This window comes from Mesoplodon bidens, assembly GCF_964165515.1.
Source record: "Mesoplodon bidens genome assembly, chromosome: 16".
NCBI lineage: Eukaryota > Metazoa > Chordata > Mammalia > Artiodactyla > Ziphiidae > Mesoplodon > Mesoplodon bidens.
Genome location: NC_138173.1, coordinates 6,934,921 through 6,955,385, shown reverse-complemented (window position 1 = coordinate 6,955,385; position 20,465 = coordinate 6,934,921). Strand labels below are relative to the sequence as shown.

The following is a 20,465-nucleotide window of genomic DNA, read 5'->3' as shown; positions in this document are numbered from 1 at the left end:
TACGGTTCTAAGTATCTACTGACTGCCCACCTTACTCTGTTCCCTCTGTCACTGTTGTCTGTGGTTATTACTTCGTTACATTATACATTAAAGTGACTTGTCTATGCCTTTCTTCCCCAGCTCACAAGCTTTAAATAACACTTTGACTCCTGATAGAAATGGAAGTAAACCGGCAAACTCACACCAATTCCCTACTTCTCATCTGCTGCCTGACTTTTGTCACAGGTGTATATAATATTTGTATTCTGTTCTGCAATTCCCAGTTGCTTTAGCTTTACATTCAAATAGTTTCTTATTCCTCCGAAGTTCCTTGTACTGAGTAGTTATTCTGGGTTCATGCAGATTGTATTATAGGACAAGACCACGTGGTAGCTCCTGGTCAGCTCACCCCCTAACCACACGTCTCTTTTCGCAGGTGCCGTAACGTGTATGTGGATGAACGAACAGTGCAGCAGTGTCATCACGGGAGGGGAAGACAGACAAATTATGTTCTGGAAATTGCAGTATTAAGTGCCTTTTCCTCGAATATTATTGAACTCTATGTAATGCATTTTTAAACCAAACTTTTAAATGAACTGGTGAATGTGCAATTATAGTAATTAGAAGTCTTACCACATGAGAAATCTGTGGTTTTAAACTTTATAAATCATGGTGACTTCACTGAAAGCCATTAGTTGTCATCCTCTAAGGCAGATGCAGCTGTGGCAGCACTGGGGAGAAAAACTTAACGTTTGTGAGGCAGGTGGTCCTCCCAGGACGACAGTCAGAAGACAAGTTTGGGTGGCAAAGAGCGTAGCTGAGAGATACGAAACCAGCTGGGGAATTCCCAAAGCACCGAACAATTTAAGGACTTTCCAAGAAAATGTGAGTATTCTCTGCTGCCCAGTCACTCTGTTATGTCTTCCTAATCGACACAGTTGCTGCTCACTGGGTTTTGGGATGTGTGCTTCCACAGAGTGGTTTTTCTATAACCGACTGGCCCCAGATTCTAAGAACCTGGGGAAGGATTAGCAGTTCTTAGAACAGTTTACTGTGTATGGGAACAGTTTATTTCATTATAGCTATTAATGCTTATCTTTTCTATGACATTAAAAATATTTTTCTGTAATGAAAGCAGTTTTCATTTTCTCATTTAAATGATTTATTAACAAAGTACTGGGTACTTTAAGTACTGATCCTTCTAGAAAACCATATTGAGTATCGTGAACATCATCCTGTACTTTTGTAACTATCTTCAGACCGGTCCAGATAACGAGGTAGAGAATCAAACTGAGACACGTGCCGTGCTTGGCTTCTCTGCATTTCGCACGAGGTAAGCTGTGCAGCAGTAGCACTGACCACCTCTGAACCACAGAAAGTATGCGACGTAAGATTTTTCTACACTGTTTAAAAACCCTGGTGGATCTTGAATGTTAACTGTGACTCGGCCTGGGTGCCTCCAGGGAGAATCAATAGGCTCGGTGCGGTCCCGCTGCTCAGCTGTAAGTGGGGCTGGGCTTCCCGGCTGGAGGCCCTTCTCCCAACACTCAGGCCCTCTCAGTACAGAGGGGCGTTCCTCAGGCTCCCGGGTGGCGGCCGCTCTGGGAGATGACGCTCTCCCACAGGCCTAGTGTTTCCAATGATGCAAATAACAGACAGACTAAAATCTAAGTTTATTTATACATCTTCAATTAAAATAGAATAGGCATAAACCAAAGAGAAGGGAAAACAAATCAGGATGAAGTGTCACTGTCATTCTGTTTGCAGAGAAGGGTCAGGAAATGGAACAAATTCCCAGGCCAGCATTGTAAGACATCCCAGAGCAGCTAGGTTACATGTAAGTGCCAAACCAGGTATGATCCCGCTTAATCTACACATGAAAAAGAAGTCAAAGTTTATCCTATTTAGTACAAGAATTTTTACGTTACGTATAGTGACTCATTTCTCAGAAAGTGATACCAGTAACTTTCAGAGGAAAAGCTTCCGTTACACGAGGACTAGAAAATCTCAAATGCAACTGTGCTCTTTGCTCAGTATGGACCCGTTACACTGCTCTGGGCTAGTGTCCATTTCAGTTTAACAGAGAACTGCATTTGGGGTTTTAGAAAGGCAGCAAGAGTTTGGCTTTATTCTAGATGCTTAACGTTGTTTGTTAAGGGGACAGTCCAAGCATATTAAGTAAAGGTAGTTAAAACGTAATGATAGTCAATTCTCTTGCAGCCTACATACATACACTGTATAATGCTTACATGGAATGAAACCAGTGTTACTTAATTGGTGTTTTATACAAACAGAACTGAAAGAAAAAAATCATTCTAAATGTACTATGGTAACAGTAAAAATGCACATATACCATAGAACTAAAAAGTGATATGAACAGCACTACCTGGATACCCAGGTTCCAGCAAAGCATCAGTCATCCTAATGCCACGGGTTGTAAAAGCATCTGGATTCCAGTAAAGACACTAGTCTATGAAAGTAAGTCTTTCAACTGTAAAATCAGGATAAGGCTACAACTATCTTGAAGTCGGAACAAGATATCAGATCAAACAGTAAGATTCCCAGCCCTACTGTAAGACAGGAAGGTCCTCATGCAGCATATGCTTGCTGGCTCCTAGAAAGCTTCATGTGCATAATATAAGGTAAGTTGCCAGAGACGTAAACGGGAGGACTTCAGTGAAGTTTCCACTGTGCCGTGACTTCTAAACCTCAGGAATGGTGTGATCCATCAAGCTTTTCATAATGCTTGGTGCCATCCTACAAGAGAGTCACTTTCATTAAATACTGAGGTTTGGGTTCCCAGAAAACTCCAATCCAAACTAGCACTGTTAGCATCAAGTTGGAATGCGGGGGGAAGGTTTTTTTTTTTCTTAATGAGTTCAGATCTAAGGGTTTCAGGTAATCTAGTTGTTTGCAAAATACCCAGTGTGAAAAGCTATCTGCATCCTCGCTAGTGAAGTTAGATAAGATACAGAAAAGTCCTTGTATCTTTGTATAGTAAGGCTGGATAGTTAAGAAGAAAGACAGAAAACGACAATGCCACTATTGTTGGCAGCAAGTGGGTGGGAGCTATTACATTTAAGAAAAGTGAGCTCTTGCAGGATCAGTCCTGACAACTCTCCCCGTGAAGACCCCAAGAGCGGCTAGCTGCATTCTACCCAGAAGCTGAAACAAACCATTTACAGGTGGTATGTTTTTAATATTTTAAATTCTATTTCCACATGCAAGGTAGATTCTGACAGAAGAATTCTACACTGGCTTAGCCAAGCCAGAGTGTAAACGCTGCTGGGCAGACAGCCCTGGCCGCCGCCCCCTTCCTGTTCTCCCTCCTCAGCTTTCCAGTCCCCGTTCCTGAGGACGGACAGCACCCCCCACACGCTCTGCCGCCTCCTGAGATGCTCCCGGGAATCAAGACTGTTCCCCCAGGGCTTCCCTGGTGGCACAGGGGTTAAGAATCTACCTGCCAGTGCAGGGACACGGGTTTGAGCCCTGGTCTGGGAAGATTCCACATGCCACCGAGCAACTAAGGCCGTGTGCCACAACTACTGAGCCCATGAGCCACAATTACTGAGCCTGGGCTCTTGAGCCCCCGAGCCACAACTACTGAAGCCTGCGTGCCTAGAGCCCATGCTCCGCAACGAAGAGTAGCCCCCGCTCACCGCAACTAGAGAAAGGCCGCGCGCAGCAACGGAGACCCAACGCAGCCAAAAAACAAAACAGACGACTGTTCCTCCAGCACCCCACATGCAAGAATTCTTCGTGAACCACAAGCAGGTGTGGAGGAGCTGCAGGCAGACCACAATCCACGACGTCACTGAAAACGGAGACGGGAGCCTGCCCGCCACTACTGTGTACCTTTGTCTACTAGGAAACATCAGAATGTAGGAAGTGCATTTTATCCCATACTTGGGAATCTGTGAGGGGTCATCCTCACCAACCAACTCCTCTGATTTAAATAATTTACTTCAAGTGTCTAGATAATGCCAATGTCATGGCTTAGGTAAAAAAACCCAAAGGTTTGAGAATTACAAGCAGCACAGTGCTTCTAGGAAGTCACATGAACGCAGCATCAAGCTGAAGAATTTGTCTACTTACCGTTTAATAATATGTTCAAATATAAAAGCAGGCATGATTGTAATAGTAACTACATTCCCAGCTGTTGACAGTATGTCTGCGATTTGAGAGTCCTGTTGAGAAAACAATGAAAATTAATTCTACTGAGGCTTTATTAAATACATATAAAACGTAAGTTATTCTTGGTAAAAAGTATATATATATATAATGTCCTTTCAGGTTTTGCTAATGTCTCTAAAATCCTGACCCTTGGTATTTATAGTTTTTCTAGTTTCTTTACCAAGTTTTAATTCAACAGAATCACAATTTCATCAGTGGTAACTGTTAAGTAAACTGAGTTGAAAATATCAGTCAACAAATCATTGTTTTCATTACTTACAATTAATCACTGTCCCCATATACAGTATTACCATAGTCCCTCGGCTGACTGTGTATTCTTAACCCAGGTTAATGAAACGAGCAGGTCTTAATGAAAACCTTTAGACCTCAAAATAGTTCTATAATTTAGGAACAGGTAGAGGGAATAAGCCATAAGAATGAAGTACTAATCTGAACATAAGCTATTACGCATTTCCTACAACTCCTGGATTGAAAAAAGCAATCATTCATCCAGAGTGTCCTCAAAATCTTCAATGCTCTCAGGTCTCCACAGTTCTAGGTCGAGGGACTTCAGAGATCTAGCCTAGCCCCCCCCCACCGCTACAGAAGCCACAATTCCAGGTTGGTAGTGCCAGCCTGAGAGCACAGCCAGAGCCCAGGACCCCACGGAAGTTCTACATTTTGGTCAATAACAGCACCAGTGAAATAGACATGAAAGACGCCTGCTAAAATAAAACCGCAGTAGAATGAGTCGTAAGTTCTGCTCCTGACCTTCAGTCCAATGACATTCTGTCCGTTGACCTCACAGATGTTGTGTTCCGTGAGAAGACCGTTTCTAGCTGCAGAACTATCTTTCACTATGGATGTGATTTTTCCATTTTTAAAGACAAAGCCAACGTGTCCAGTACTGTCCTTATGCATGGTAATTGTCCGTTCAAAGGGCCTGTAAACATAATGGCTTCAATTAAAACTTTAATTCCAAAGTAAGCATTTTCATGGATTTCCACTCTGACATACTGGATACTTTGTCACAATAAACTCACTGTTTCCAGTAAGAGCTACTTAGTACGTATGGCACGGATTTAGTGCAAAAGATGACTTTCTAAGAAATTCTCTCCATTATGGTTTGCCTAACTTACAATTTCCTTCTTATAAGCATCAAAGACTTAACGCTTCATGCAGTTTATCAATATGCTCTTTCCTTGACATTACAGTACTCACTGTAATTTAACATGAAGACAGGTTTGAACAAAAATCAGTCTTAAAAATGAATTTTTATCTTTTTTAACTCCTTAATATTTCCCGGAGCTTAATTTTTCTTAGGAAATACTTATTTAGAACCTTTAAAATATTTCTCACATCTTGATTTTGAAAACTTTATAGAAGATATTTTTGCTCTGTTTTAGAAGAACCACGGAAGCTCCCCAGCCCCTTAGGAGAAAAGGCGGTTCAGAAAGAGGGCCGTGTGCTTGCACGCGCCGCCCACCAGCCGCACCTGCCCACTCTACAACTCTGCCACGTGACTGCACAGGTTTCACGACAAAATACCAACTGCACGTTATAAACATCACAACAGTTATGTCTTCGTGTTAGTCCAAGTTACTTTTTGAAATTTCCCTTAGATATAAGCAAAGGTGGCATTCGTCTACAAAATGTTTACTCAACACCTACCATGTGTGAGAAATGGAAACACACAGGTAGATAAAACAAGTTTAACTAAGACAAATAAAACCCCCAAACCTGATACAGGTCCACCCTCAACACCCCTGTGGCCAGGAAGGAAGCCCACAGTACATGTGCTGAATGTTTCCATTATAAATAAACAAGCTAAAGAAAGCGTTCCATCCTCCCACCTCACAACTAGAGCCTCATCCACCCAAAAAGCCAGATTGGGTTTTCTGAACCGGCAGACCCTGTGGAGTTCTGCAGGGGCCCTGCACCACGTGTCTACCCTGAGCAGAACACCGGAAAGCAAGGCTGAGAAGCCTGCCTGCTGCTTACTTACCTTTCTATCCTTCTTTTCTGTTTTCTAGAGAAACAGAAAGTACTTCTTAGAGGACAAATTTCTATAAGCTCTGAAATAAAGTGTATGCTAAACCAGAATGCTATTTTAAAAAAGTCAAACTATGAAAGAACAATCTGCACTGCACAACTGCAAGAGTATAAGGCTAATCAATAACATTTGATCATTTTCTGCAACAAAATATTATATTCACAGAATCTTAAAAGCCCAAGAAAAGGAAAACCAGTTTTGAGTTTCCCGGTGAACGGTTTAGCCAGCTCACCTGTCACGAATGGTCATAGTAATCTTCTCTCCAAAAGCCTGCTTGAGCACCTTGTGTGCCCGGTCGGAGCTCCAGCCAGCACAGTTCTCCCCGTTGATCTGGAGCACCTGGTCCCCGAATCGCAGACCAACCAGCGAGGACGGAGAATTTGCCTGGACTAGCTGAACAAATACACCCTAGAGAAGAGGAAAATCACTGGTCATTTACCACTGCTGCATGTTTAAAAATGCTGGAAAATTAGGAACCAACTGGTTAGGAATCTACCCTATTAAAAAAAAAATTACATGAGTATTGTGTCATTATCCCCAAGAACAAAACTAAAAATTTTATCAAGGCAGTACCCTAAGAAATAGGTAAAAAAGTGAGATCTCAATGGTAATTTCTACCTCAAATCATGACCCAGCCAACCAACCTCCATCACCCCCTCCATCTTGGAATAAAAAGACCAAGGAAAATAAAGTCAGATTACTATAATAAAGGTAAGCTTCTATGAGTTTGATAGAATACCAAACAGGTAATTAGCACCTGATCATTATTTAGGGGAAAGGGAGTGAAGTGTTAGAAGTTATGTGATTTCTCTTACAGTTTAAAAAATGAGAGTCTAAGGTCAGAACTCTACCTTTTGAGCTGAAGAATTCCTTTACCCACTTGCTAAATGATGCATAATCACTACAATTAGATTTAACAGCCTAAAAAGGTGGGCACATTCAATACCATTCCAGTTCTTAAAGGAATCTACTATGAAGTAAATACAGAAAACTGTACAATTAACTGAGAACTAAACCCACAGGGATATTTTTACTTATGTAAACTCTCAGTCTCAGATGTTGAGCACAATATAAATAAGTAAGCATAAAGGAAAAGGAAGCATTTATAAGGCTAGATCCTTTCTCTCATCTTAAGCTGGGTCAGACGTGATGTCGCATGTCTTACACTTTAGGGCAGTGCCTGAAAACTAGGCGGCACCCAGCGAAGTGGCTGGACCAACGAGCTTCGGCCAAGTGGACAAACCGGCTGCAAGGATAACTGCTGTGGGGGACGGGCTGTGAAGAGTGTGGTCCTCCTTTAGGACAGAGGAAAGGGCAGCATTGTACTCTATCCACCGAACAGGAAGGGAGAGCAGAGAAGTCCGAGCTTCCCAGAGCAGCAAGTTCACGTGTCCTGCACAAGCCACGAGTGTGCGAAGACAAACACAATGCCCTCAGCCCCCTTCTGCCATGGGCCACACCATCCTCTTCTATGTGCAAAGGTGGTCACACTGAGCTAAGAAGACCGAAGACTGAAAAGGAATCCAATAAATAACGCATAAACCCACAAATCAGGGTAAAGACTCGGCACATCCTCAACATTCCTAAATGTTTCCTCAGAGTAACTGGGTTTCATTTCTTCCATCTGGTAAGGTGAGAGGCAAAAGTAACTCCAAAGTACTTCTGAAAGTCACTGGTGCCTAGAAAATGCCTCATTAAACCCAAACTGAAGGATGGAAATAACAGACCTGTAAAACCACGTTACAACAAGGTACATGATCTTCATTTAGTTGAAAAACACACATCACGAGACCACTGATTCCCACTGGTCAGTCTTCCCTTAACTTCCACACGTGTTGCCCTATTTCAGTGCCAGAATTCCACCTGTATAAACTATGTTGTGTTTACATGCAGACTAGTCAACTTTATTCCAAGAAAAGGACTCAAAAAAGAAAAAAACAATTTCATTCAAGGTAAAGCTGGAAGTGCCAACTGCCTCTTCAGAACAGGGCGGCATCTCCAAGTGGAAAGTCAGATTTAAAACATTCTCGATCACGGAGCACCATTAAAACCAGTTAAAGCATCTACATTTTAAATTATTCTAACGTTGATCACTTAATAACTATTGAGACAAATTCAAAGAAATAGTAAAAAAAAAAAATACTTACATTATCTATGGATTTAAGCCTGAGCCCAAGTTTTCCATCTTGATCCTTACACAAAATGACCTCCCGAATCCCCTGCTTAATTTCTGCTCTGCGGAGTCCAGTATCATTACCAGTTACAGGAGCCACCATGTAGTTCACACTGGAAGCTCTTGCTACCACCTGCTGGCAGAAACATACACAACCTGTTAATATTTAGAAACATTCTCCCTGAAAATATCTAAAATGATCATTTACTTGAATATATTCAGTTGTGGCTTCCCAAAATATAATCTGAAAATTATTTCCTTCAGATAAAATTTGATTTTTTGCAAAAATGACTTTTTTTTTAAAAACTAATTCTTCAGGTAACTTATTCCCACATATATGTCTCCAAGGGACTCTCTCTGTCTGCTGCCTTGAATTCACTGGCATTTATTTCATGCGTACTTTGGCTTGTCTTCAACTCAAATTATCTTTGTACGTTATAAAGGCCATATCATGCTTTTGAAATTCGCTCAGCATTTTCCAGAGGGTTCTTTTATAGGGCCTGATCTTCAACAATCTACTTACGCTTTCAGAATTTCTATAAAAGGGGAAAACTTCTTAGCTCCCAGCTCCACTGTGAGGATGAAAAGTGCACGTTATACGAGTGCGGACACACAAGACAGTCAAATGGTATTTGTCGTCCCCAGTGATAAACATCTATGGATTAACCAACTGTATAGACACACCAAACAGCCCTAGAATAGCTATACTAGGGACTCCGTCAGGTACCACTGTTTCAAGTTCCTCATTTTTTCCAAGTTTTCTTGACCAAAATCGGTTTATTGTTTTAAGTGGACCCTTTCCTCTACCAGAGACAGTGAGGGAAGAGCTTATTTATTATCGAGGCTTCTTTTTTTTTTTTTTTTTTTTTTTTGCGGTACATGGGCCTCTCACTGTTGTGGCCTCCCCCGTTGGGGAGCACAGGCTCCGGACGCGCAGGCCCAGTGGCCATGGCTCACGGGCCCAGCCGCTCCGCGGCATGTGGGATCCTCCCGGACCGGGGCACGAACCCGTGTCCCCTACATCGGCAGGCGGACTCTCAACCACTGCGCCACCAGGGAAGCCCTATCAAGGCTTCTTAATTGGAATCTGTCATAAAAAGCTCTGATGTACCTAATAATTGCAATGCTCAGAGCAGCAATGACAGGGAAAGAGGGAACCTCAGTTACACACGTACCACAGACTGCAAATTGGTTCGTTCAGAATTCATGGTAATTATGATACCATATTCTAAAGTTGATGGTCTATCAGAGTAACACACACACAGAGCTATACTACAAATTAGAACACAATACCAGAAAATATAACTTTAAGAGTTACAAGAAGTCAATGATTACAGCTATAAGAGCACAGGAAAATGAGGTAATAGGATAGAAAAAGAAAAACTTAAGAAGCAAATGAATTATTTAGTTTAGCTGGAATATAGGACAAGACAAGGAGCAGCTCTGGAGTGGCTTTACTTTAGCAATCTTCATTCTTTCCAGCAAGTTCTGTTAAGCACTTGCCTAGTGTTCTTACTGAGACCGCACGATCACCACCACGTGACCCCTGCCTGCTCCTGCCACGGGCAGCTACGGTAACCTTCCAGATAGTCTCCCTGCTTCCATCTTGCCCTCGGTTCATTCGCCACACAGCAAGCGCAGAAACCTTTTTTAAGTAAATCCGATTATGTCACTCCCACAACTCAGAGCCCGACCGATCCCTTACCATGGTCTACAAGGCTGCAGACCAGCTGGCCCTGGCCACCGTTCCAACGCCCACCCCGCCAACGCCATCTGCTACCACGCTCCGCCCTGTCTGCCCATCTCCTAGGCCTTGTCTCTCGGGTCTGCCAAGTTCACTTCTGCCTGAAGGCCTTCGAGTTCTCTGTACTGACATGTGGCTAGCAAAGCCTAAAATACTTACCATGGTTCCCTTAATAGGAAATATTTGCTGAACCTCAACCTTAGGAAGAACTGCATCTTTTCAGGGGAAACTATAAGGAAGCGTGTGGATGTACCGAATGGTCACAGGAGTGGGCAGCACCAGGTGTAAGCTACTGTCAGCTGCAAACCCACCCTAGCTGGCGCGGCTGGGCCCTGACCGTGCAAATGACATACTCCTCTGCCGGGGCTTTCTGGTTAGCACCCCAGCACACGCGGAAGAGGGCAAGTGTCTCGTTCCTCCTGCCTGCCCCCTGGCTCCTGGCAGCACTGCCTGGGTCTAGCCCTTAATGCTGCCGACAGCAGTTGATTCCATTCTCCAGATTTTATTGACACTCCCAGGACCAGCCTCCCTGGTACAACCCCTCAGAGGCACCAGTACCCACAGCCAGGGTCCCCGCCTCCAAGGCCCAGGTCACGGGGCTCTTCCACCATGCTCGTCAGCTCTGGTAATTCCAACCTCCACCCTGTGTAGCGCCCCAGCCCTAGGAGAAGCAGCTACTTTCTGCAATTACATCTGTGTTCCACTTTTGCTTTTTTAAATTCTACAACCTGTCTGTGATTTCTTAAGTTATCTCTGTTGAAAAATCTAGTGTGGCTTCTATTGTCCCAACTGTCCTGACTGATGTAAGTAAGTTTCTAATAAACATCTGGTGAATAAATAAAAGCCAGATACTGTGTTAAGCACTGGGGTCATGGCAACAACACAGACATGGACCCATCTTCATGAAGTTAAGCATTTACCTATAATTATAACAAGTGCTATAAAGTTCTATGGTCTTATCGCAATAACCTTAACAAAAGACCGAGATACACTATATTTAAGCCAAGAATTTGGTGTCTAATTACAAGGAACTTTAGACTAATGTTAGATGATTACGAGCAAAAAGAAGGTATGACAGACCTATATTTCAGAATGATGAGTCCAGCACAGCCTAACACTGTTTGATATAAGAAGTTACTAGAGAAGTCAGAGACTACTGTAATAATCTAGGTTACAAGTACAGAAACCCTGAATAGGGTTATACCAGGACTGGAATGGATTACATGAATAGAAGAAACACAGCAGAAACAGAATCACTAGGTCTTCAACTGACTAAATGCAGAAGATGAAGGAGAATGGACCAGTCAGAGGCATCTGAATCTTTCACTCCTAATAAATTAGAAAAGCGGTCATAGCACATAAGTAGACTAAGTGATATCCAGAAGGCAATCTAAAATTCCTGAGAAGAGGTCAATGCGAAAGTTATAAATTTGTGAGTTAACCACAAAGACGAGTTAGCTTATATCGATGTGTAAAGTAATTCAAAATCACACTATACATACCCCCTGACTTGGTGCTCCAGGGACCATGGCCATATTTGCACGTATTTCTTCTTCATTTAAACTCAGGCCCATGTACTGAGAGAGCTCCGGATACAATTTAGGATAGAGATCTAATATAAACGAATAAATGAATAAAGAAAAAACATTGGTAGAATATTCAAAAACTGTTGTTATTATGGACTTTTACTTGTGTTAAAAAATTACATTTAACTTATAAAATCTAAGATGGATTTAAATTAGCAATTTGGAGAATCCCACTCTCTGTAATGACAATTAGAAACGGAAAATACAGAAAAAGTTAAAGATGAAAGTAAAATAAGACATTTGAACTGAAACCTCAGATTTCACAATACTCGAGTAGAAATAATTTTTCCAAATTACCTTGCCTTTTCTTTTTCTTAAACCTATTTGATTAGGAATTTTGTAAACATACCACTGATTCTCCACTTAAGAACAACTGACCAAAATGTACACTGTCCAGTCAGCTACTTTTTAAATTCATCCAGGAGACACAGCTATGAAATGATCCTTCTGAACTACAAAAAAACAAACTGAAACCTTGTAAATTTATTTAGTGTCATATCATTTTAAGAATGTTAACCACACACCAATGAAATCTTGGAAACAGTACATTTAAATACTGACAGTATTTAACTGAGTAGTAAAAGTCAGGTACTATTTCCAAAAGCTCTTTTTGACATGCTTTGTGACTTAAAATTAATTTTCTAAAAGAAACAATGTTGTAAGATGACAGGCCATAAAAACCCACTTAACACTCCTTTTGTATCTTAAGTCATGTTATTTAAGAGTTCTGTCCTGAATCCCTATGAACTTAGAAGGAAAAGGGACCAGGAAGAAGGATATGAAACCCAGGGAGAGATTCCAGGATTTGGGAAGTTCCCTCAAAAGGAGGTGGCTGGAAATTTCAACTCTACCAACCCCCGAGCCCTGCAAAGACAGAGGACAGTTCAGCCAGCGAATTCCATTTAACTTAATTTTCATTAAGTCATAAAACACACCTTCATATTCACAGTTCACTTTCCTGATTAAAGGGTTATTTTTTGAAATGAACATTTTTTTTCTTCTTACTATTAGAGCTTTAACCACCATTTCATGCTGTATGTGTTAAAAAAAAAAAAAAAAAATCTTGGATTCCCTATTTCAGCAAAAGAAGGCCTAACAAGTATCTCTGTTCAAGGAGAATGAACCCAAAATATAAACCTACTTCCATCTTGAGAGATGGGCGCAGAAGCTTCAGATAGAATTGCTGGATTGGCAGGGTTTGCAGAAAAGGCAGTTTGAGCCTGAAAAAGCAAAGAAGAAAATTCTAACACCAATGCTATACAGATACTTAAACTTCTTATATAATTTATAAGTTAAATCCAGTAATTCCAAAAAGAAACTAAAAACACTTTAGTTTTATTCAAGAAATTTTAATTCCAAACACTTTCAGCAATATATTTTTCAAAGAAAATCCACAAATCAAAAATGTATTTCATGTTATAAATATTTAACACTATCGTATAAAATGTGACTTAGCACCATTCTACATATAATCAATATTTCACAGTGCTACTGCAAATTAATATTTTCAAAATGCATTATAAAATGAAGGTTACAGACATTACGTTTTCATTATTCTTTTGCTAATTAGTCTAAGTATCTTATTTACATATGAAAAAAGCTTAACCGTATTTATATAAAACGTCATATATCAGAAAAACACCTAAAAATTTAAATATTTATTAAGTTACTTATATTTATTTTGCCATTTTAGCATATCCCACTGAAATAACCTTTATCTACATTTTAGCAAGTACGAGAAGGGGTTATGTTATACTAAATACATAAATAATACAAAGTATGCAAAACACATACTGTATCACGGACATAAAAATGACGGTAAAGTAATGTAATTTATAACTGTCAAACTTGCAGAAACTTTGCCAGTGCGTACACTTATCGGTACGACTCATGCGCAAGCACGCCAGGAACTCCTCCCAGGGCTGCCTTTGCAGCCTGTGTCGTTTTAAGTGTTCCACTGAAGGAACTCCTTTTTCCTTTACAGATACATCTGACTTTCTAAAATAGACACATGGCATTGGTTGGCAGTAAGTTGTAAGATCCATCTCTAATACCATTTTTTACTTAGTCAGAAATATGTCGATTAAGTAATGAAGTTTATACCTACATATCAACCTAGCACTGAAATTAATGCTACGAGTAGTCCCAAAGATGCCTGGAGAGATGGAAGCTTAATTAAATAAGGAAAGTCTGCAAAACCACTGAAGGTGCTTCACTCTCTGGACTGTAAATGTTCTGATATGCTTGTTATTGAGTCATTCTTTAACATTTACTGTTTCATAATTTGTCACAATCTAAACTGAAATAAAATGCAGCATGAAAATCTTTATAATTTTAAACATATCCACAGACTCAAAGTATGCTGAATTACGAAAATTCTTTCACCAACTATCAGCTAAAAGGAGCTAGTGGCCAGTGGACTGCTTCCTGGCTGATCTCTAAGAAAAAAATACTGTTCAGCACTGAAAAGAAATGAGCTGGCCGTGAACAGGCACGCAGGAACCTTAAATGCACGTCACTAAGCAAAAGACACCAATCTGAAAAAAAGGAGGGGGGATGGACGGAGCACAGAGGACTGTGAGGGCAGTGAAAATACTCTACACGACACTACAACAGTGGCCGTATGTCACCACACACCTGTCCAAACCAACAGAGCGAACAACCTCAAGAGTGAACGTCAAGTGTAACTCTGGACTTGGGGTGGCAACGCTGTGTCAGGGCAGGTTAATCAACTGTAACAAATACACGGCTCTGGTGAGGATGCTGCAGTGGGGAAGGCGGCACTGTATGCACTGTGTAGGTGGAGTCGGTGGGGGGGAGGTGCATGGGAGGGGTCACTGGCATGGAAACCACCTTCCATTCAATTTTGCTGTGAACCTAAAAACTGCTCTGAAAAAACAGAATTGACTAATTTTAAAAAGTTACTCCTTTTTTACACCAATCTATTATTTTCTGTTCTTTCGTTCACTGCTATTGTTCTCATCCAAGGAATACTGAAGTAAGAACACATATAGAAAGCTCTCTGCAAACAAAGTTATATACTTACTATATATCCTGTAGTAAAAACAAAAGAAAGATGGTACAATAAGGGCTTAAGGATTATAAGCCACTGAATGTAGCACATCATTTCACACATACTTGAAATCTCAAACTATTTTTAAAAAAAGGGTGGGAGGGGGATGGTGTCTGGAAGCAGGGGGGCCCCCACGGAGCGCACAGTTATGCCAGAGCGTGTTGTTTCTGCCATTACAGAAAGCATGTGGAGACACCACGCTCGTGGAGCCAGCAGGGTCAATCTCTGCTCACTGTGACAGGAAACTGATGAAATCACGGTTTCTTACCAGCTTATTTTGCGTAGGTGTGGCAACCACAGGCTCCTGTCAAAGACTCATAGTGGGCAGGGAGGTGCAGGGACTGTATGATACTGAAAGCCACAAGCCTAATGGTTATTGTAAAACAGTTTACAAAACAGAAACTGCCGGTTCACTGCTGCAATGTAGTCTTGCCGTGGTAGAGGAGGCCAGAAGATGAGAAAATGAATACCACCTTCACAGGGGCATCTCACAAACAAAAACCCGAGTATCACCTCCCATATAAAATGAAGAAAAAAAATAAAACAAAACCAGCCCCAGACTGCAGTGGCTGGGTTAGGAGTCTTTTTAAATCCGGTGAGAATTTAACAACCGTGTGTCCCCCTCCTTACTTGCTGTTACATCTCCAGGCAGCTAGCTTTCTGCTCAGGACAGAAAAAGTCTTCTAATGGAAATACCCATATAATTTGCTTCTCCTTAAAGAGGTCAGCCTGATGTAGACTGTAGCCCTCTTTATCTTCCAATCTAACATTTGCCAGTATCAACTGGTTCCTTCTCTTTCTGCTGCTTTCAAAAGAAAAAAACCTCTGCTCAAAGTCTACTATGGTTAATTTAAAGTTCAATTCCATAAAAACCAAAAAAAAAAAAAAAGGAAGAAAAAGAAATTAGTCGTTTTCTCAGACCCACCTGCAAATCCTATCACTTACTGCTCTGATATCACATTAATGGCTTAACTGTTACTCTTGAAGGGTAAATATTTCAAATAAAAGCTTTTTAAAAAGAAAGTGCCTGTTCAGATGAACTTTGTGGAAATAAAAACCATGAGAAAAACAATGACAAAATACCAAAGAAAAAACCAGAGATTTCAGATGACCGAACAGTTCACTTAAAACAGTCCGGCATCAAAGCCTTTGCAGCTGAACGGATGTCAGAGATTTTACAAACCACCCATCAACATCCATAGGGGAGCTATGATGGAAAACAAGTGCTCATGATCTCCCCCCCCACCTTTTTTATCCAATCACTGCTACACGGCTAACAATTTCAGCTACACATTTGTTACTATTTTTGCTGGGGGGGGGGTTTCACCCTAAAAGGGCCAACATTTTGCCTAAAAAACACTTGTATTCTTGTATTCTCATAAGTTTCTAATAAACGTTTTTATGCTCATTAAATAATTGTTAAAAAGTATATCTCATTTAGAGTAAACTGAGGTCAAGACCTCAAGTAAAATGATCTTTAGGGGAAGAAGCTCTGAAGTACTAAACAACTCAAAATGAAAGAATTTCATCACATTTATCATATCAGAAAGATTTTAGGAATAAAGAAGTATAACCGGGAGTTCAGTTTATCTTGTCAAATTAGAAGAACAAACGACAGCTGAAAAAATTCTGACTTTGAGAGAACAAGTTGAAAGTAAACTGGAAACACAATGGGTTCATTAAATACAATTATCTCTAGTTAAAAAGAAAAATAAAAATTTACAGAACAGCAAGAATTGATCCCAATCGCAAACTTTCACTTAAGGAGAAGCATCTATCTTCAAAACTAATACTTACATAAAGGAATACAAAAATTTCTGACTTAATGAAATTAGAAAAACTGTACTAATACAGCCACTTAGAGCAGGAACAAGTAAACTGCTGCTTACATTTAAAAAGAAACAAATCGGGCTTCCCTGGTGGCGCAGTGGTTGAGAATCTGCCTGCTAATGCAGGGGACACGGGTTCGAGCCCTGGTCTGGGAGGATCCCACATGCCGCGGAGCAACTAGGCCCCGTGAGCCATGACTACTGAGCCTGCGCGTCTGGAGCCTGTGCTCCGCAACAAGAGGCCGCGACAGTGAGAGGCCCGCGCACCGCGATGAAGAGTGGCCCCCGCTCGCCGCAACTAGAGAAAGCCCTCGCACAGAAACGAAGACCCAACACAGCCATAAATAAATAAATAAATAAATAAATAATTTATTAAAAAAAAAAAAAAGAAACAAATCACTACACTTTTGCATTTACACTACTACTCTTCCTAAAGCAGCATGTACCTATTTCTATGATTTTTAACTTCAGAGAAGACAATTATGTTAAAGACCCAAAAGAACAATGTACAAATTTTAAACAAGACAATGAACGTCTAAGAAGTTGGAGTATATTTTACCAACTTAAAAATGTATTTAATTTAAACCTTAGTTATAAAAGCAAGCTACCTTTGAAGAGATTAAGTCCCGTTTCAAAGAAATAATAACCTGTACGCATTAATCCACAGTAAAATGAAGAATCTCTAGCTTTTCTAACTTTTTAGTTAGAAAAACTTTAGAAAAAATTGAAAAGTTTATAAAGTGTAAAAACGGACAAATACATCTACTATTTAAGTTTCTTGCTTCACTTCACCTATAACCAGAACGTATGGCAGAGTACATGGGAAAAAAAAGTACTTAAATTAAAGGTCTTAAACATACCTGAATCACCTTGTCTACCTTCAGGTCTTCAAGAGATGGGTACAGAGACATTTTTGCAGGATTTTCCTAAAGAAAAAATAAAAAATTTCTATGATTCAGATTTTATTGAAATTTAAACAGTACATGCAGCCAGCAACATTCACATAAACGTGTATAAATGTTTAACACAAGGGACATTTAATTCGCAAAAACACATGGAAAAATATGAGCGTGCAGCTATACTAAAAACTGCTGGCTGATGAATGGTTGCCAAACTACCTCTCCCTCCCTTCTGTGATCAAACTACATCCATTACAGATCTTAAACTTCCCTTAGTAAAAAGCCCCTTCATTTCTGAAGTTTAGAAAGTCAAAGAGAACGATTATGTGACTCATCTAGCTTACACAAGGGCTTGGCAACTGGGCCAGTATTATTACATCCTTCTAACAAAAATCTGCAACAGCTCATACGTGTTATCTATGTATAAAACCTCTATTATTAGGAAAATATATATATACACATATTACATAAGCATGTATAGGTAAAAAAACAACACACAACAACTGTTAACAATAGTTCTACCTTTAAGAGAAATGAATGAAATAGATGGTAAGGGACTGAGGGATAAGAGGGGCATTTTTATATTTTAAACATTCCTATATTGTTCAGTGACTTTTAGTGACCATGAATTGCTTTTTGTAGTAATTTAAAACAAAATTCTCTAAAAGAATTACAGGGATATACACTCCAAAATTTTGTTTAGCTGTTTTGAGATGAACACTTCCTTTAAACCCAACAAAACAGAATATGTTCTAAATTGGTACAGGGTTTGACCTATCAATTTATTACCTCCCAATCAAAATCCACCCATAATTGGCTGCTCTGTGGAAATGGAGGTGGGCCCTCTAATTATCTGCTCTTCTGCCAGGTGGCAAGATGCTGAGCTCTGCCAGCAGAGGAAGCTGGAGGCACACCGCAGGAGAAGGGGTGTTTTCTTCTCTAAGTTCCAGTGCACGGCTCCAGCCAGGCGCCAGCGTGGAGCAGCCTAAGCACCCAGCCTCTGCTGTGCACAGCAGCCAACCGTCCCCAATACTCTGTCGAGCACGTTCCCAGCAATGGTGTCGCCAGCAAGGCATCCCCCGTGAGTAGCTTTCCCTGGCACCCCTTCCTGTGGCTTGAAGCGAGTTCCAAGGTGCAGCACCCCAAAAGGAGACTTATCCAGTAAGTTTGGTATCTCAGCAACTTCACCGTCCACTGAGTGACGGCTGCACTCTCTCCAACAAAGCCTGGATCCCGATACAGGAAGAGGACAGCTCATCCTGGGGCACTTGTCTCAGCCCTGGGGTGAGCAGACACTCACTAAATGTGCTCTTCCTGTATTCTTTAAAGTCCTCTTTACTTCTGACCGGCCAATCCCTGTTTCTTCAATCATGGTATCGTTAAAAATTCTGTACACTAAACTTTCACTGTTCAAATTACTATATGGTTTCTGTCTCCTAGTTGGATACTAAATGACAGTTCTTTTTAAAACTGATACACTTCACATACCACAAAATTCACTCTTTTAAAGTATACAATTTGACAGTTTTTAGTACATTCCGAGTTGTGCAACCGTCCCTATCGTCTAATATTACAACATTTCCATCACCCCAGAAGGAAACCCCATGCCCACCCATTCTCCCGTCCCTCCAGCTCCCAGCAAGCATGAATCTACTTTCTGCCTCTCGATTTGCCTGTTCTGGACATTTAACTTGGAGTCACAGGACATGTGGCCTTTTGGGTCTAGTTTCTTTCACTTAGTATCATGCTTCCAAAGTCCATTCATGCTGGAGCAGGTACCAATACTTCACTCCTTCTCAATGGCTGAACAATATTCCATTGTATGGATATGACACTTCTGGGTATCGGTCGATGACAACATGTTGGATGGCTTTACACTTTGACTTATGAACAATGCTGCTAATAATGCTAATGAGCATGTATATCCAAATGTGTGTGTACACATGTAATGCTCAACTGTCTTGGTACACAGCTAAGAGTAAACGTGCCAGGTTACACGGGCATACTCTGACGTTCTGAGGAGCTGAACTGGTCTCTGAAGTGACTGCGCCACGTGACACTCCCACCAGCGCACGAGAGGTTCCAGGTTCCCTCTGTCTTGGCCAGTGCGGCTGTCTCTCGGCATCTGCAGGGGGCACTGGTTCTCAGAGCTCCTCTCCCCCGCCCCCCGCCCCACATACACTAAAATCTGTGAAGGCTCAAGGCCCTTCCATAAAACGGCATAGTACATACTCGCTCTCGCCTGTTTTTTATTACAGCAATCCTACTGCATGTGAAGCAGCATCTCATCAAGGTTTTGATCTGAATTTCCCTAATGACTAATAACGTTGAGCATCTTCCATGTGCCTAGGAGCTATTTTATATCTTCTTTGGAGAAACGTCTACTTAAATCCTCTGCCCATGTTCTTTCTTTTTCTTGCCTAATTGCCCTGGGATGGTAGAACCTCCAATAAAATGCTGAATAGCAGTAGCCTGATACAGTTTTGAAGAGGAAAATAGGGCCTAGGTTTGTGAATAAAACGCAAGTTCTTGAGAAAGCACAAACATGGCTTAACTCTAATAATCCGGGGAAACAAAATGAAGTACCTTTTGTGTCTCAGAAGATCACTTCCCTAGAAGCTTCCTCCTTAAACACATTTTATTTAAACTTTCAACCATTTTATCAACATCATAAACACAATCATTTTAAATTCACTGTAACTAATGTTGACCAGTAATCCAGGTGCTATTTCTATTTTTGGTTCTGCCACTGGTCACTACAAGATCCCATTTTTCCTCATGAAAAATGAACTGGATGAGTGGCTCATTTCAAAACTCACGGAGTAGTTTTCTCAATTTTTTTCCCCATAGAAGCTTTTCTTCAAACTAATATTAACTGAAGTTGTCTCAACAACTCTGAGGTCACTCATACCCACACACTCAGGCCAAGAAAAGAAATAGGCTTTCCAGAATTCTA

The 20,465-nt window shown here is 40.8% G+C and overlaps 2 protein-coding genes across 8 annotated transcripts in view; one reads left to right on the top strand and one right to left on the bottom strand.

The window, feature by feature from the left end:
* NSMAF (neutral sphingomyelinase activation associated factor) overlaps window positions 1-2,141 on the top strand; it is a 62,110-nt gene extending 59,969 nt beyond the window's left edge. For all 4 annotated transcript variants that reach the window (XM_081258141.1, XM_081258140.1, XM_081258139.1 and 1 more), the window contains one exon: window positions 416-2,141. In XM_081258141.1, coding sequence (XP_081114267.1) covers window positions 416-510 — 95 coding nt within the window. In that variant the 3' untranslated portion in view covers window positions 511-2,141. The remainder of the gene's footprint in view (window positions 1-415) is intronic.
* Window positions 2,142-2,164: 23 nt separating this feature from the next.
* Window positions 2,165-20,465, bottom strand: part of SDCBP (syndecan binding protein) — a 31,446-nt gene continuing 13,145 nt past the window's right edge. For 2 of the 4 annotated variants that reach the window (XM_081258142.1, XM_081258144.1), the window contains exons 2-9: window positions 17,471-17,536; window positions 12,850-12,928; window positions 11,625-11,734; window positions 8,353-8,514; window positions 6,438-6,613; window positions 4,924-5,095; window positions 4,075-4,166; window positions 2,165-2,736 (exon numbers count right to left, since the gene is read on the bottom strand). In XM_081258142.1, coding sequence (XP_081114268.1) covers window positions 2,682-2,736; window positions 4,075-4,166; window positions 4,924-5,095; window positions 6,438-6,613; window positions 8,353-8,514; window positions 11,625-11,734; window positions 12,850-12,928; window positions 17,471-17,521 — 897 coding nt within the window. In that variant the 5' untranslated portion in view covers window positions 17,522-17,536 and the 3' untranslated portion in view covers window positions 2,165-2,681. The remainder of the gene's footprint in view (window positions 2,737-4,074; window positions 4,167-4,923; window positions 5,096-6,437; window positions 6,614-8,352; window positions 8,515-11,624; window positions 11,735-12,849; window positions 12,929-17,470; window positions 17,537-20,465) is intronic. The other 2 variants (XM_081258143.1, XM_081258145.1) reach the window with 1 other exon arrangement.